The 15,248-nt window shown below is 41.1% G+C and overlaps 2 protein-coding genes across 2 annotated transcripts in view; one reads left to right on the forward strand and one right to left on the reverse strand.

Moving 5' to 3' along the window:
* Positions 1-7,505, reverse strand: part of BABAM2 (BRISC and BRCA1 A complex member 2) — an 804,907-nt gene extending 797,402 nt beyond the window's left edge. The window contains exon 1 of the mRNA XM_007938825.2: positions 7,378-7,505. Within this exon, the coding sequence (XP_007937016.1) occupies positions 7,378-7,505 (128 nt within the window). The remainder of the gene's footprint in view (positions 1-7,377) is intronic.
* Positions 7,506-11,759: 4,254 nt separating this feature from the next.
* Positions 11,760-15,248, forward strand: part of RBKS (ribokinase) — a 183,898-nt gene continuing 180,409 nt past the window's right edge. Inside the window, exon 1 of the mRNA XM_007938827.2 lies at positions 11,760-11,848. Coding sequence (XP_007937018.1) covers positions 11,760-11,848 — 89 coding nt within the window. The remainder of the gene's footprint in view (positions 11,849-15,248) is intronic.

The raw sequence follows: 15,248 nt of genomic DNA on the forward strand, positions 1-15,248 counted from the left end.
AAAAGCTAGCAAGCTGCCATCTAGATGCAACGATGGGTCTCTCCTCATCAAGAGCAAAGAAGAAAGAAGAAAACCAAAATTAATGGAAACAATCAGTCCTCGCGACTGGTACACCATCCGATCTGCAACCTATACAACTATGAGACCAGAAGAACTAGATGGTGCCCGGCTACCGGCTACCACTATCATCCACTTGGAAGTAGGATTGCCCAACCTTTCTTCCAAGGAGTGGCTGGTGGGTTTGAACCGCCAGCCTTCTGATTAGCAGTCAAGTGCCTTAGGCACTATGCTACCAGAGCCAGCATTTAGTATGGCTGACTTCAATATAAACAAAACAAAATTCCTCACAATTGGACCAAAAAGCAACATCATGATAAAAAGATAAAAGATTGAAGTTAACGGCACCTAACGATGACAAGAACAACTGAATGTTTATTAGCTTCTCTGCTCTGAGTGAATTTGATCACAAGCATTTGTTACTTGTAAGATGCCATATTTTGTCAGATTCTTAGCGGCTTTTCTAATCTTGAAGATGTGTAAGTGTCTGTTCAGCATTCTGGAATGAAGCCTGGCAAATATAACAGGGAGGAAAGCAGAGAGGTCTCACTGTAACCTGTGGCAACTAAGCCTTAAAAACTCTTTTTCAGCAAATTGGAATGACTCAACCAGACTAGCACATGGCTGTGTTTGGGGCATCTGCTGTGGCATCTCATCCACCCACAACTACCTGTTGTATTTTTTGTCCATGCTTTGAATTTCATTATTTAGTTAAAAATAGATACGCAGTGTAAGTACTTGATTAGTAATTGGAGCAATTTTAAAAGATGAGTACTACAAGCTTTAAAGACTGGTCTTAGTTCAGCTGCATTAGTCTATACGGCAGGCTGAACCTTTCTTTATTAGCCATGTATCTGGAAGGTAGCTGTTGCCCTGGGAGATAACAGTTTAATTTTGAAGATGGGCAACTTCTAAGAATTTAATATCTAGTTGTACACTTGCCATTTTTCCATTTCACTTTCTTCCCCCATACCCTTCCCTGATCTCATTTCCCATTCTCCCTCTGCATGTCTTTCTATTTTATGTATTCACTACATAAATAAAGGAGCTCTAGTGGTACAGTAGGAGCTCTGGTAGCATAGTGGGTGGCTAAGGCACTTGACTGCTTAAACAGAAGGTTGGCAGTTCAAACCCACCAGCCACTCCTCAGAAGGATGATAGGGCAGTCTATTTCCATAGTTATACTGCCTCAGAAACCCAAGGAGGGGTCGCTATGAGTTGGGTCCAACTTGACGGCACATAACAACAACAAGTGGTGCAGTAGGTAAGGCATTTGGCTGCTAACCAGAATGATGGTGGTTCAAACTTACCAGCTGCTCCATGGGGGGAAGATGAGGCAATCTACTTCTATAAAGATTTACAGCCTTGGAAACACAATAGGGGTCGCTATGAGTCAGAATCAACTCGACGGCAGTGGGTTTTATGTATAAGTGGAAGGAGCCCTGGTGGCACAATGGTTAAGTGCTCGGCTGCTAACCTAAAACTTGGCATTCAACTCACCAAGCAACTATGAAGGGAAATGACCTGGAAATCTACTCCCACAAAGATTATAGTCAAGAAAACCAGTGGGGCAGTTCTACTGTCACATGGGCTCACTGTGAGTCAGAATCAATTTTGTGGGACCAGTGGAATTCCCACGTGATGAAAATGGTTAATGCCCTCAGCTGTGAATCAAAAGAGTACCAGTTCAAGTCTACCCAGAGGCACCTCAGAAGTTCTGTTGAAAGACGATGGAACACAGCTCTATTCTGGCACACATGGTGTCACCAGGAGTTGGAATCAACTACCTGGCAACTTTTCTTGAAAGAGTCTATAGCATTATTTTGCATGTTTAAAGAAATTATACAAATAATATCCTACTATATGTATTCTTCTGCAATTTGCTTTTTTTGCTCAGTATTAAGTTCATGATATTTATTTATGTTTAAACTGAGAGTGCTAGTTCATTTATTTGCACAACTGTATCATATTTCATTGTACGAAAATGCCCTTGATTTTTAATTCATTCTCCTGCCGACAGACTTCTTAAAAACAGCTTTACTGAAATATAATGTAAATAATACATAACTTACGTATTTAAGGTATACAATCTAATAATTTTTAGTATATTCACCGACATGTACAACCACATTGTTGTGGTTGTTAGGTGCTGCTGAATCAGGCCTCAGAATGAAACACTGTCCAGTCTTGCACTATCCTCACAATAGTTGCTATGTTTGAGTCTATGTTGCAGCCACTGGGTCAATCCATTTCGTTCAGGACCTTCCTCTTTTTTGCTGACCCTTTACTTTACTAAGCATGATATCCTTCTCCAGGGACTGGAACCTCCTGTTAACATGTGCAAAGTATGAGAGGTAAAGAATGCTTCTAAGACGTACTCTGGCTGTACTTTCTCCATGACAGATTCGTTTGTTCTTCTGGCACTCTGTTGTATTCAATATTCTCCTCCAACAACTCAAAAGCATCAATTCTTCTTTAGTCTTCCTTATTCATTATCCAGCTTTTACATGCAAATGAGGTGACTGAAAATACTATGGCTTGGGTCAGGTACACTTTAGTCCTCAAAGTGACATCTTTGCTTTTGAACAATTTAAAGAGATCTTTTGCAGAGCTGAAGGAGCTCTGAGTTGCATAGTGCCTAAGGCACTTGACTGCTAACCAGAAGGTTGGTGATTCAAACCCACCAGCCACTCCGCAGAAGCAAGACTGGGCAATCTATTCCTGCAAATATTTACCGCCTCAGAAACCCAATTGGGGTCACTATGAGTCAGAATCAACTTGATGGCAGTAAGTTTGTTTTTTTTTTTTGGTCTACACATCTGCCCAGTGCAATACGTGGTTGATTGTGGGTCCAAGTAAAACGAAATCCTTGACAATTTCAGTCTTTTCTCCATTTATCATGATGCCACTTACTGGTCCAGTTGTGAAGAGTTTTCTTTTATGTTAAGGTATAATCTATACTGAAGGTCTTTAATATTCATCAGTAAGTGCTTCATGTCCTCTTTGCTTTCAGTAACCAAAGCTGTGCAATCTGCATACCTATCACACGTTACTAATAACTCTTTGCAGTACAATGAATTGCTTAATATGGCCCTTCTAGCCAGAGTCCCCCACCACTCTGTGAAGTACTGTAAATACTATCTTCCTATGCCTGTGGTTAAAGGAGCTCTGGTAGCATAGTGGCTAAGGCACTTAACTGCTAACCAGAAGGCTGGTGGTTCAAACCCACCAGCCACTCCTTGGAAGGAAGGTTGGGCAATCTACTTCCGCAGTGATAACTGCCTCGGAAACCCAAGGAGGGGTCGTTATGAGTCAGGATCGACTCGATGGCACAAAACAACAACAACAACATGCCCGCGGTTAAGGAGCTCTGGTGGTCTAGTGCCTAAGGCATTTGACTGCTAACCAGAAGGCTGGTGGTTCAAAACCACCAGCCACTCCACAGAAGGAAGACCAGGCAATCTACTTCTATAAAGATTTATCACTGCAGAAACCCAGTGGGGGTCACTATGAGTCAGAAACAACTTGACGGCAGTGCATTTGGTTTGGTTTGGTTTATACCTGTGATTATAATTGAATCTTGGGGCGAGTTGTCTGTTGCATTGATAAGGCAGGATTAGGGTGGGCTGTATCTTGAGTTCACAGATGTGAAATGCCCTAGTAAAGTTCTTTCTCTTGTTCTGGATACTGTATCTCATTCATCATCATCTCACCCCTGGCACTTGACATTTGAGACAGCAGCCAGTTGTCTAACCTGCCATTCTGGGTTCATCAGCCCCTGCAACAAATGAATAAAAAGAACCTCCAGACCAAAGCCTGACCCATGGATTTTGGACATGCCAGCACCACTCTCCACCACTGTGTGAGCCATTTTCATGGCTGTTTGTGAGTTTTGTGAGACATTACAGTGAAATACAGACCCTAAGACAGAAGGAAGAGTACTGAGGGGAGGAGAAGTAGAGAAGCAGAGATGTTAGAGATGATGGAGTAGTACAGCAGTTTGGAAAAGTTGGATACTTGGAACATCTTTAACCTCCTCCTCATAGGGACCAACCTTGTGCTGATTATTCTAAAAAAAAAAAAAAAAAATTATTTCTTTTTTTACACTCCTCTTCTTCGCTTCTGACGCTACGAGATCATTAGGTACATTTTGGATTGCCTCTTGAAAGCTTTTAAGACCCCAGTCGCTACTCACCAATGTAGGATGAGGAACAAGGCTTTTATATATTTTGTTGTGCCAATTGAGTCTGGTGTCCCCAAGTACTATGGTGCTGAGATGGTAGATCCATTGGAGCTCTCTCCCATAGTGTCTGGGTGTCTGGGAGGGACTGCTCTGTGTCTGTCTTCTATTGTTTCTCTAAGGATTGCAGGTATTCTGTATCACCGGTATCTGTCCAAGATTAGCCTGCGCTGAATCTATCCTCAGTCTAGAATGGACTTCTGCTCACTGACCCCCATCTGGTCCTCTCAGGTGTTTATGTGTTTATCGGTAGCCTGGTGTTTGGTGTTAATGGTAATGCAGTAGAGAGAATTCTGGTGGAGTTGAAAGGAAGAAAGTTTTAACGCTACATCTTGCCACTTTGAATCTGAAAGTTAACACTTAACAGGAGATTTAGAAATAAACTTCCATCCTTACAACAGTCAGAGATTGAAAATTGACTTTTTAATTTTTTTACTTGCTTGGAATTTCTGTGCCATTTAATCAAGCAGCAGACCAGGTGCTTAGACAAGCTTTCCAAGATAATAAATGATAGCAGGAAGTGAGGACTGTGAAGTGGAGACCATGCATGGGACTCATTCATTCAGTCTGGCTTTTCAAATTAGTTAACTCTACATTGAAGGAGCTCTGGTAGCATAGTGCCTAAGGCACTTTACTGCTCACCAGAAGGCTGGCGGTTCAAACCCACCAGCCACTCCTCGGAAGAAAGGTTGGGCAATCCTACTTCCGTAGTGATACTGCCTCGGAAACCCAAGGAGGGGTCGCTATGACTCGGGGCCGACTCGACAGCAAACAACAACAACATTGAAGAAACTTGGTAGACTCAACCTTAACCAAGTGAACAAAGTTAATACCAGTAATAAGACATACAAACACCATGTACTTCTGGATATGAAGTACTAAAAGTAGTACATCACTTCTGTGGTAATCTTGGCAGGGGGGAGTGCTTATTTTCACTCTCATCAGTACTAAATACTACACAAACCCATAATGAGAGCTGTTTTATTATTTGGTTTGGTTTGGTTTTTAATAATTGAACTTAAACACTCTTCAAGTGTCTTGAAGAGTGTTAAGGTATGAAAGACAAAGACTGAAGAACTGTCACATATTGAGGAGACTAAGTAGATATGATTGGAGTCCTTGGGTGGTGCAAACAGTTAGGCCCTTGACTACTATCTGAAAGCTGGCAGTTCAAACCCTCCAAAAGGCACCTCAGAAGACATGCCAGCAATCTACTTCCAAAAGGCCATAGCCTTGAAAACCCTATGAAGCAGTTCTATTCTACACACATGGAGTCCCCATTAGTCAGAACTGAGTCAACAGCACTTATCAACAACAAAGGATGCATGCGACTAAATGCTATGTGGTATTTCATCCCCAATTTAAAACGACTGAATCAATCACTACTCGCAACAAATTCTTCATCACAATCACATTCATTTGCTGCATGTGCAGCTTTTAAATCATTGAAAAGTCTTCCAGCCTTTCCTTGCACTGAAAAAAAAACAAAACAAACTCACTGCCATCAAGTCAATTCCAACTCATAGTACCCCCATTGGGTCTCCAAAGCTATAAATCTTTATGGAAGCAGACTGCCCCACCTTTCCTCTACAGAGCAACTTGGGGGTTTGAACCACAGACCTCCTGTTTAGCAGCCAAATGCCTTAATCACTATACCGACTAGAACTTCTTTTCCTTGCACTAAAGAGAACCATATGCAACTGTCACAATTTACCTACAAATTCTTAAAAACACAAGTAGGAACAGATCTTATTCGCAACTCGGAGATTGCCTATATTGGAATGAGTCCTGGTGGCACAGTGGTAAAGTGTTCATCTGTTAACCCAAAGTTGGCAGTTCAAACCCATCTAGCAAATCCAAGGGGGAAAAGACCTGGAGCTCCTAATAAGATCACAGCCTTGCAAACTCTATGGGCAGTTCTACTCTGCCATACAGAGCAGCTGTGAGTCAAAATTGACATAAGAGCAAACAATTCCAGACTGGATGCTGGACCAGAAAAAGTGGAAAACTGGTAAAATTCAAATAAAGCCTATATAGATCAATTAATAGTATTGTAACGATATTAATTTCCTATAGTATTTTTGTAACTTTTCGGTAAGTCTACAATTATTTCCAAACGAAAAGCTTTTTTAAAATACAGTTCTAGGCTTGAGAGTTTGCTGTTTCAACCACATTGTGAAGAATGACTCATTATGGTTACCTATTATAAATTTCAGTGGCACAAATGGTTTAGCGCTCAACTACTAACCAAAAGGTTGGTGGTTTGAACCCACCTAAAGGCACTTTAGAAGACAGATCAGGTCTTGAAAACTCTATGGAGTCACCATGGGTCAGAATCAACTCATGACAATTAACAATAAAACTGTAATTTTTATATTAGGAGTGATTATCAATGATTCAGAATCTCAAAACCAACTCTTATAGTGTATGCTCGGGAGCTCTGGTGGCATAGTGCCTAAAGCACTTGACTGCTAACCAGGAGATTGGCGGTTCAAACCCACCAGCCACTCCTCAGAAGGAAGATTGGGCAATTTCCTTCCGTAGTGATACTGCCTCAGAAACCCAAGGAGGGGTCGCTTTGAGTCAGAGATGATTCGATGCAAGATAACAGCAACAGCAACAAGTCTACAGCAGCCATAATAAGAAAACAAGCAATGAATGAAAAACCCACATGCTTAAAATAACATGTTGTTTTTGTTGTTATGTGCCATGGAGTCGGACCCGACTCCTAGTGACCCCTCCTTGGGTTTCCCTGGCAGTATCACTACAGAAGTACATTGCCCCATCTTCCTTCCGAGGAGTGGCTGGTGGGTTTGCCTTAGGCACTATGCTACCAGAGCTCCTTAACACAGCACACTTTTAACAAGACTGCCAAAAAAAAGACATCAACATTTAGGTTATAGCAATGTTCCACAACACAGATAAAATAACTTGAAACATAAAATACCGAGAACTCGACAAAACCAACTGCATCAACAAGTGATTAGATCAAGACTTAATGAATTTCTGTTGTGTTCAATTACGAGTCTGGTGAGAAAGGTTTATCATTAGTTAGATGTTGAATTTGTTCTGGTACATACCCAGATTTCAAGTCAGTTATCCTCAAACAGTTTGTAGCATCCAGTCCCACTTTTCCATTCCGGACCACACTAGATATGAATGGGGAGAGCATCGGAGAAATTCGGTTCAAGGCCACTTCTGGGGACATTTTAACTTGACTTGCAAATTGCCACTGAAAGTAAAAGCAAAGAATAGTGATCAGAGTATCCAAGGATCTAGATGAACAAGCTTCCTGAAAACTGGTACAGCACAGAGAAGTTTGTTCTGCATTTCCTGTTTTTATTACATTCTCTTCCAGAGATCCTCCAGAAGAAACCATCTCCCTGCTTCTCAGATGCTTAGGACACAGACGACACAAGTACTTCTCAGGATCAGAGGTAATCCTTGAAATACAATTCCCTACTCCTTTTCAATTCTGTTTTTTACACTGCCACACTCTACTCAGTGCTATCCTTCTCCATCTTACTACTGGCAGGATCACTTCCGTTGAGGCTAACAACCTTCTCCTCCTAACACAAAAACACACATACATTGGGTCAGGAATCCCCCCTCTGTGTCAACACAAAGAGTAAGAACTGGATTGCTAATATTATATGAAACTCTAGACTAAGCGAAACCTGCTTGCAATTGTTATTTACTAGAATTTATTTGCTTCCGATATTCCTCTCTTAATAACTATCCCTTCATAGTATTATAATTACCTGCTTCTGTCATCTCTCCCCTGCAGGGGATATGTCTTGAATCCCTAATATATAACAAAAGTATCCAGCACACACTAACAACTCAGTAAACATAAGTAAATAAATACATACATAGATAGATAGATAGACAAACATTTGAGAAATATTTAGAGCTGGAAAGAAGATAAAATGCCCACAAGAAAATGTGATAGGGTATAATATATATGAAGAATAAATGTAGCAAATATCTACTTACAATTAAATCATGAACACAAACACCTATCCAGATATAATGAAGTACTACAGGCAAATATGGATCTCATTTTAATTAGTCTTTGACTTTAAGACATTAATAAATTCTTACACTTGAAATGACAAAAGTAAAACCAATAAATCATATTTAAACTATTAGAAACTCATGGGGCTGAGGAGGAAGTACACGAATTCCTCTTAATAGGTCTCTAAATAAAAGCCTCTACTTTCAGAGGTGATGAATCAATTTAAATGATCATCTTCTTCCTTAATCTGAAAAGATAATCCCACATCAAAAGCCAGTTAATCTCCAGCAATTTACAATTACAAGTAAATGATGTTCTGGTTGTAGTTTTCATATATTATGGCACATGCAACTTACAGAACCTTGTAAAAATAAATGCTGCAAACAAGTACCTATAATTTATCATTTCAGATAGTAATAAATGGAAAGATTACAGTGACCTTTCAAAGAATAAGAGTGAAATGTCAATCTTAATCATATATTGATGAGACTCAGAAATATTTTGGGGGGTGGTAAAGTTTCCTACTTTAGTTCCCAAGTCACAGGCTCCTCTAATGACCTTCTTCTTCTACCATCCCAATATGTCATTATAAAGTAAGATAAAAAACCTATTGCACTGTATTATCCATCATAAAAATCATGTACATTTTATAATACTTCACCATTTTTTTAATCTTTCCATATACATTATTGGGGAGCTCTGGTAGCATAGTGCCTAAGGCACTTGACTGCTAACAAAGCTGGCGTTTCAAACCCACCAGCCACTCCGCAGAAGGAAGATGGGTCAATCTACTTCCGTAGTGATACTGCCTCGGAAACCCAAGGAGGGGTCTCTATGAGTCGGATCCGACTGGACAGCACATTACAACAACAACATATACATTGTTGTAGTTGATAAGAATTCACAACCCTAGGTTTTAAGGCAGATATTATAATTCCCATTATACAGATTATATGGATCATTGTTGTGTACCATTGAGTCCATTGGGACTCACAGCAACCCTATAGGGCAGTGCAGAACTGCCCCATCAGGTTCCCAAGGCTGTCATCTTTACAGTAGCAGACTGCTTCATCTTTCTCCCGTGGAGCATCTGGTGGCTTCCACCACTGATTTTTTGATTAGCAGCTGAGCTCTTAACCACTGTGCCACCAGGGCTCCTTGGTTAATATAGCTTTATTACTTGTCTTGAACTGTATGAATCATTTGGGTCCAAATTTTCTCCTATTCTGCAACATTTCCACCTTTATTTCTATCCACTGATGTCATAGCTCATGAAGGGATGCTTATCTAGATCATATGCAAAACAGAAATACACATCTCAGGAAAGAGCAAAAGGATCTCACCCACATTACAGAATTATTCTTCCACAAAATACCTATTATTGTTTTTTTCCCACAATACCTGTTACTATTTTATCTATCACTTCTACCAAAACAAACAAAACAGAACCAGCACATCCTGAACACCTACTCACTATCAGGCATGATACTATTCACCTCCTGTCTATAATTTCATTTACATTCCCCAAACAACCTTGTTCCCTGGTTAATAAGTGTTCCAATTTTACAGATTTAAAAAAAAAAAAAATACTACTAAAGTTCAGCAAGATTAAGTAACTTGTACAAGGTCACAATTCTAGCAAGCAGAGGGTCAGAGTTCAAATCCAGCTTTCTCTCAAAGTCCACTATATCCATTTTCATCTCAAATAAATTACAACTCTGATTATCAAAGAAAAAAGCATCAAGATGAATTTATCTTCTTGTTCTTGTAGTTTGAAGTATGTACATCTCATAAAATTTAAACAGACCGAAGTCATGAATTGAAATTGATGGCCGCTCCACAACCAACAAATTAGACTAATGCTGAAGCCAGCCTGAGTGATTCACTAGTCAAATGTAAACAGAACAGACCTGCTCTAGAATCCAAGCTATTGCATATGAAAGGTGACAACAAGGCATTCCAATTCAGTAAATGTCATGATCTCAGAATGACACTTAAGGGAATGAACTTCTGTTTTGTTTGCGTAACAGCTATAATACTATTTGTGGCCGGGCAACATTCATGCAGCACTAAAATCCGCTTCAAGTCTGAGGTGTTGTGACTTCTCTAAAGGAGAGGAAAAAATATTTGGACACCAAAAGCGGAGAATATTGAGTAGCCAAGATGCTGGTCCTTTGGTGCCGCCACCTGGGACATGTACAAAGAATTAACCCTCAATGTTAACTTTAACATATTGTAGCACTATAATAAATCCTAATGGGCAAAACTTTACTCTGAGCCCACTCCCTTGAGTTGCACAATTTCTATTTCCTGGTTTTGACGTATTACACAAGGAAAATTCAGTAACACAATTTTTAAAGGTCTGCTGCCCCAAAAATAGTCACATAAAGTCCTTTTGAGGTCTGGGGAATACAAAGACGTCTAAAGCAGCGTCCAAATTCTTGTAATCAAGATAGGATGACAAACACGGAAACATGTGTCCAGCTGACGTCATGGAACGGAAAGAGGTGGCGTCCTGCTGCGTCACGTCAACGTCATACAGCGCACGAGGGAGTTACACTGGGGAAGCAATTTCTCCAAAGGGCAACATTCAAGAAAGCTAAGCCGGCTCGGGGCAAAAAATGACCACCCCACACTCTAAAGGACATCTATAAGGAGGCACTCCCCCTTCTCCCAAATTGTATGATTTCCCCTTATCAGGCGGAAAGTTGGAAGGATCCTGGTTCTAATCAGGGACCAGGCATAAGGCAGATAAGGAGAAAGAAGACTCTGGTCCTGGTGGCTTATTCTTGAGGGGAGCAGCGTGATGAGGGTGAGCAGAGCATCTTTGCAACGGTGGCCTTCTCTAGAGGAAGAGGAGGCAAGCCCTCCGGCCATATTTATACCACGGTCCTCAGCGCCACCTGTGCGACTCAGGATCCAACCTCCCCGCACCAGCCCGGGTCCAGGTACCTGGAACTTAGTCCGATCGGTAACCGGCAACTACGTGGGGTACGGGTTACCCGAGCGCGCCCCCGACCGACACACAGACCTGCGCGCGCACCACGGGCCAGATGCGTGCGCGCTACCCTGACGTCCCGCCCCGTCCCCTCTGCGGCGCAGGAGCTGGGCGACGTGCGCGCCCCCGCGCCACGCGAAGCCGGAGCTGGGAAAGGCGTCTCCACGGTGCCTGAAAGTCCCTTCCTCAACGCTTATCTTGTGGTTGGAGAGGAGCGCCGAGTCTAGAAATATAAGCAGGGCTCTGTAACGAGAGGCGGTGGAAGAAGACAATTCCTGGAAGAACAGGGGCAGTTCGTGGGCGGGGTTATTTCGGGCATTCAGGGAGGCGCCTCGTTTTGGCGTCTGAAAGGCCCGCATCGTTTGTGTAGAAGCGGCGTCTGTGGTTACGGGGTCGGGCAAAGGGCGAAGGTCAACGTCCGGGTTGCAGAACACCTTCTGTTAGCAATGGCTGCGTCTGGGGAACCTGGGAAGCAGTGGCAGGAGCAGGTGGCGGCGGTGGTAGTGGTGGGCTCCTGCATGACCGACCTGGTCAGGTTAGTCTGAGGCCAGTACTCAGTGTGCGGCTCGGAGGAGCGGGCGAACTGTGCTCTTTCCGCTCTATTAGCACTGGGTCTTTGGGGGATGAAGAGTGTTTTTGTTGTGAGCCTGCAGCCTATTTTTCTATGGTGGAAGAGGCTGAATTTAAATGTGTAAGGTGGTAATCAGGTGAAGGAACGTAGATTCTCAGGATTCATTGTTACTGTAAGCATCTCCAAAGACTTGCTGCTTCTATTTTGTTGACTAGGATGTTGAGTTCTTCCCCTGACTAGTCAAATGACTGCCCAAGTCAATTTACCTGATTTTCTGTAAAATGGGCCTACCTCACAGGGTTGTTGGTGAGGAGTGAATGAAGTAAAATATTTTGTAAGCCGTAACACTATTCAAGTTGGGTAGTATTCATCTAAACATGTTGTATCAAAATAAAAGAGTCAAGCAGAGGTGAAAACGACAATCATTCATCTTTCATATATTAATAGTTGGCATTCCATATTTCCAGGTTATGTTTTAGTATTATGTAAGCCATGGGTTACCTAATAGCAACGGAAATTAAAACGCACCAATAAAAAAAAAAAGTACTATATTTACAACCATAACAAAAAAACATGATCAAATAATGAAAATTACTAAATGAAAACAAGTTAGGTTGGTGAGATTGGATGAGCTGATTGTTTTAATTTCTCTTCAATTTTGTTTCTGATTGTTAAAGTAATATATGTCCATTGAAAGAAAAATCAGATTTTCCAAAAATTATAAAGAAAATTCTACTAAGATTACTTCTGTTTAATATTTTGGTAAATAGCTCTTCAGATATGTTCTGATTTGTATTTGATTGTGATATTTTTACATTATGAAAATAATCATTAGACCTCATCTGTCCTGAAATCTTGATTTTTCCTAATTACAGCAGAGAACGTGGAAGTAAAAAAGCCATAAGTTAATCAAAAACCAAACCAAACCAAATACTTGCTCTAAGCCACTTGTAATTTACTCAGAAGATAATTTGGGGTCTTCACATAATCAATTTAGTTTTACTTTACTTTTCTTAAAAGGTTTATATGCAAGGTTATCAAGTTTCCAAACGCACATTAGAAAGGAGTTCTGGTGGCTTAGTGCCTAAGGCATTTAACTGTTAACCAGAAGGCTGGCGGTTCAAACCCACCAGCCACTCCTCAGAAGGAAGATGGGGCAATCTACTTCTGTAAAGAAACTCCCTTGGGGTTTGAGGTGTTGTTTTTTTTTTTTAAAGAAAGAAGGGGAGTAAGACTGCTAGGGCAAGTGTAATGATTGCTGAAAACATGAGAGTGAGGTAGGATAGTGTGTAACAACAGCAAGCAGGGAAAGAATTTTAAATGTCAGTAAACCAAAACCAAATCAAACTATTTGCTGTTGTGTCAATTCCAACTCATGACAACCCACATGTACAGAATAGAACTGTGCTCCATAGCATTTTTAAGGCTGTGACCTTTCGGAAGCAGATTGCCTAGCCTTTCTTTCATGGTACCTCTGAGTGGGTTCAAACTGCCAACCTTTCAGTTAGTAGCTGAGTGCTTAACAATTTGCCCCACCCATGAACTCCCTAAATGGTGGTGTAGTGCCTAAGGCATTTGACTGCTAACCAGAAGGCTAGCAGTTCAAACCCACCAGCCACTCCTCGGAAGGAAGATGGGGCAATCTACTTCCGTAGTGATACTGCCTGGGAAGCCCAAGGAGGGGTCGCTATGAGTTGGGTCCGACTCGACAGCACATAACAACAACAACAACAACTGTGCACAACAGAACGAAACGCTACCTGTTCCTACACCATCCTTAAAATTGTTGCCGTATTTTAGCCCATCACAGTATCCATCTTGTTGAGGGTGTTCCCTTTACCTAGCACAAGCTAGGAGCTCTGGTGGCGAAGTGCCTAAGTAAGGCATTTGACTGCTAACCAGAAGGTTGTCAGTTCAAACCCACCAGCCACTCCGTGGAAGGAAGACGGGGATCTACTTCAGTAAAGATTTACTGCCTCGAAAACCCAAAAGTTTCCAACTCACTGTGAGAGCTCTGGTAGCATAGTGGCTAAGACACTTGCCTGCTAACCAGACAGCTGGCGGTTCAAACCCACCAGCCACTCCTCAGAAGGAAGGTTGGGCAGTCCTACTTCCATAGTGATACTGCCTCGGAAACCCAAGGAGGGTTCACTATGAGTCGGGGCCGACTCGACGACACATAACAACAACAACATGAGTTGGAATTGACTTGATGGCAGTGAGTTTGGTTTTGGTTTTTACCAATACTGCAATTCAAATCCATCAATTCTTGGTCGATCTTCCTTATTCATTGTCTAGCTTTTACATGCATAAGAGGCTATTGAAAATATCATGGCTTGGATCTCAAAGTGACATCTTTGCTCTTAAAACACTTAAAAGAAATCTTTTGCAGCAGATTTGCCCAGGGTAATACGTTGTTTGATTTCTTGACTGCTGCTCCCGTGGATGCTGATTGTGAATCTAAGTAAAATGAAATAACCTTGGCAACTTTAATCTTTTCTCTGTTTATCGTGATGTTGCTTATTGGTCCAGTTATGAGGATCTTTTTTCTTTATGTTGAGATGTAATCCATACTGAAGGCTATAGTCTTTGATGCTTCAAGTCATCTTCACTTCAGTGGTCTTTATTTTCTCACAGATATTTCACCTGCTATCTTGTCATACACTCTTACAAGATATATTTCTTTTCGTGACAGAACATGAAGCTCAATCTAGTCTCTGGACATTTAGAAAGGAGGCTTACAAACATTCCTATAAAAAGCCAGATGATAAATATTTCAGGCTTTGTGGCTCACATATGGTCTTAGTCAAATATTCCTTTTTTAAAACCCTTTAAAAATGTAAAAACCATTCTTAGTTCCCAAGGCTTTGCAGAAACAGCCTGCAGACCATAGTTTGCTGACCACTGTCTAGGGTATCACTGTCTTAAGGCTTAGTATAGTAGTTGATGTTATTAGTGATGACTCTGCAAGGAAAGGTAATGTAGTACTCATTAGACTTTGTATAAAAGTAGGGCATACATTTCATTTTAGAAATAGTTTCATCAAAAGTATTTTAAATAAAAGTTTAGTTGCAGAAATGAATAGACCTTCAGACAGCTAAAATAAATCTCTTTGAAAAATCCATCTAGCTAAACTTTTACTGTACTTTTGTTTACTGTACTTTTATAGATGAAGAGGCAGAAGGTAAGGAAGTTAAACAATTTTCCCATGTACCACAGCTGAATAAAAGTGTCAGTTAAAATTCACAAACACTTTCTTGCTCAGCAAACTAAGCTTTCTGTGAAGCTTGCCCATCAGACGCTGAAGATAGCTATGATACTTCCTAAATTGAATATTCTTCAAATTTGGGGACAGGGCTCAAAG

This window comes from Orycteropus afer, unplaced genomic scaffold, assembly GCF_000298275.1.
Source record: "Orycteropus afer afer isolate SDZICR_OR568_19922 unplaced genomic scaffold, OryAfe1.0 scaffold00054, whole genome shotgun sequence".
NCBI lineage: Eukaryota > Metazoa > Chordata > Mammalia > Tubulidentata > Orycteropodidae > Orycteropus > Orycteropus afer.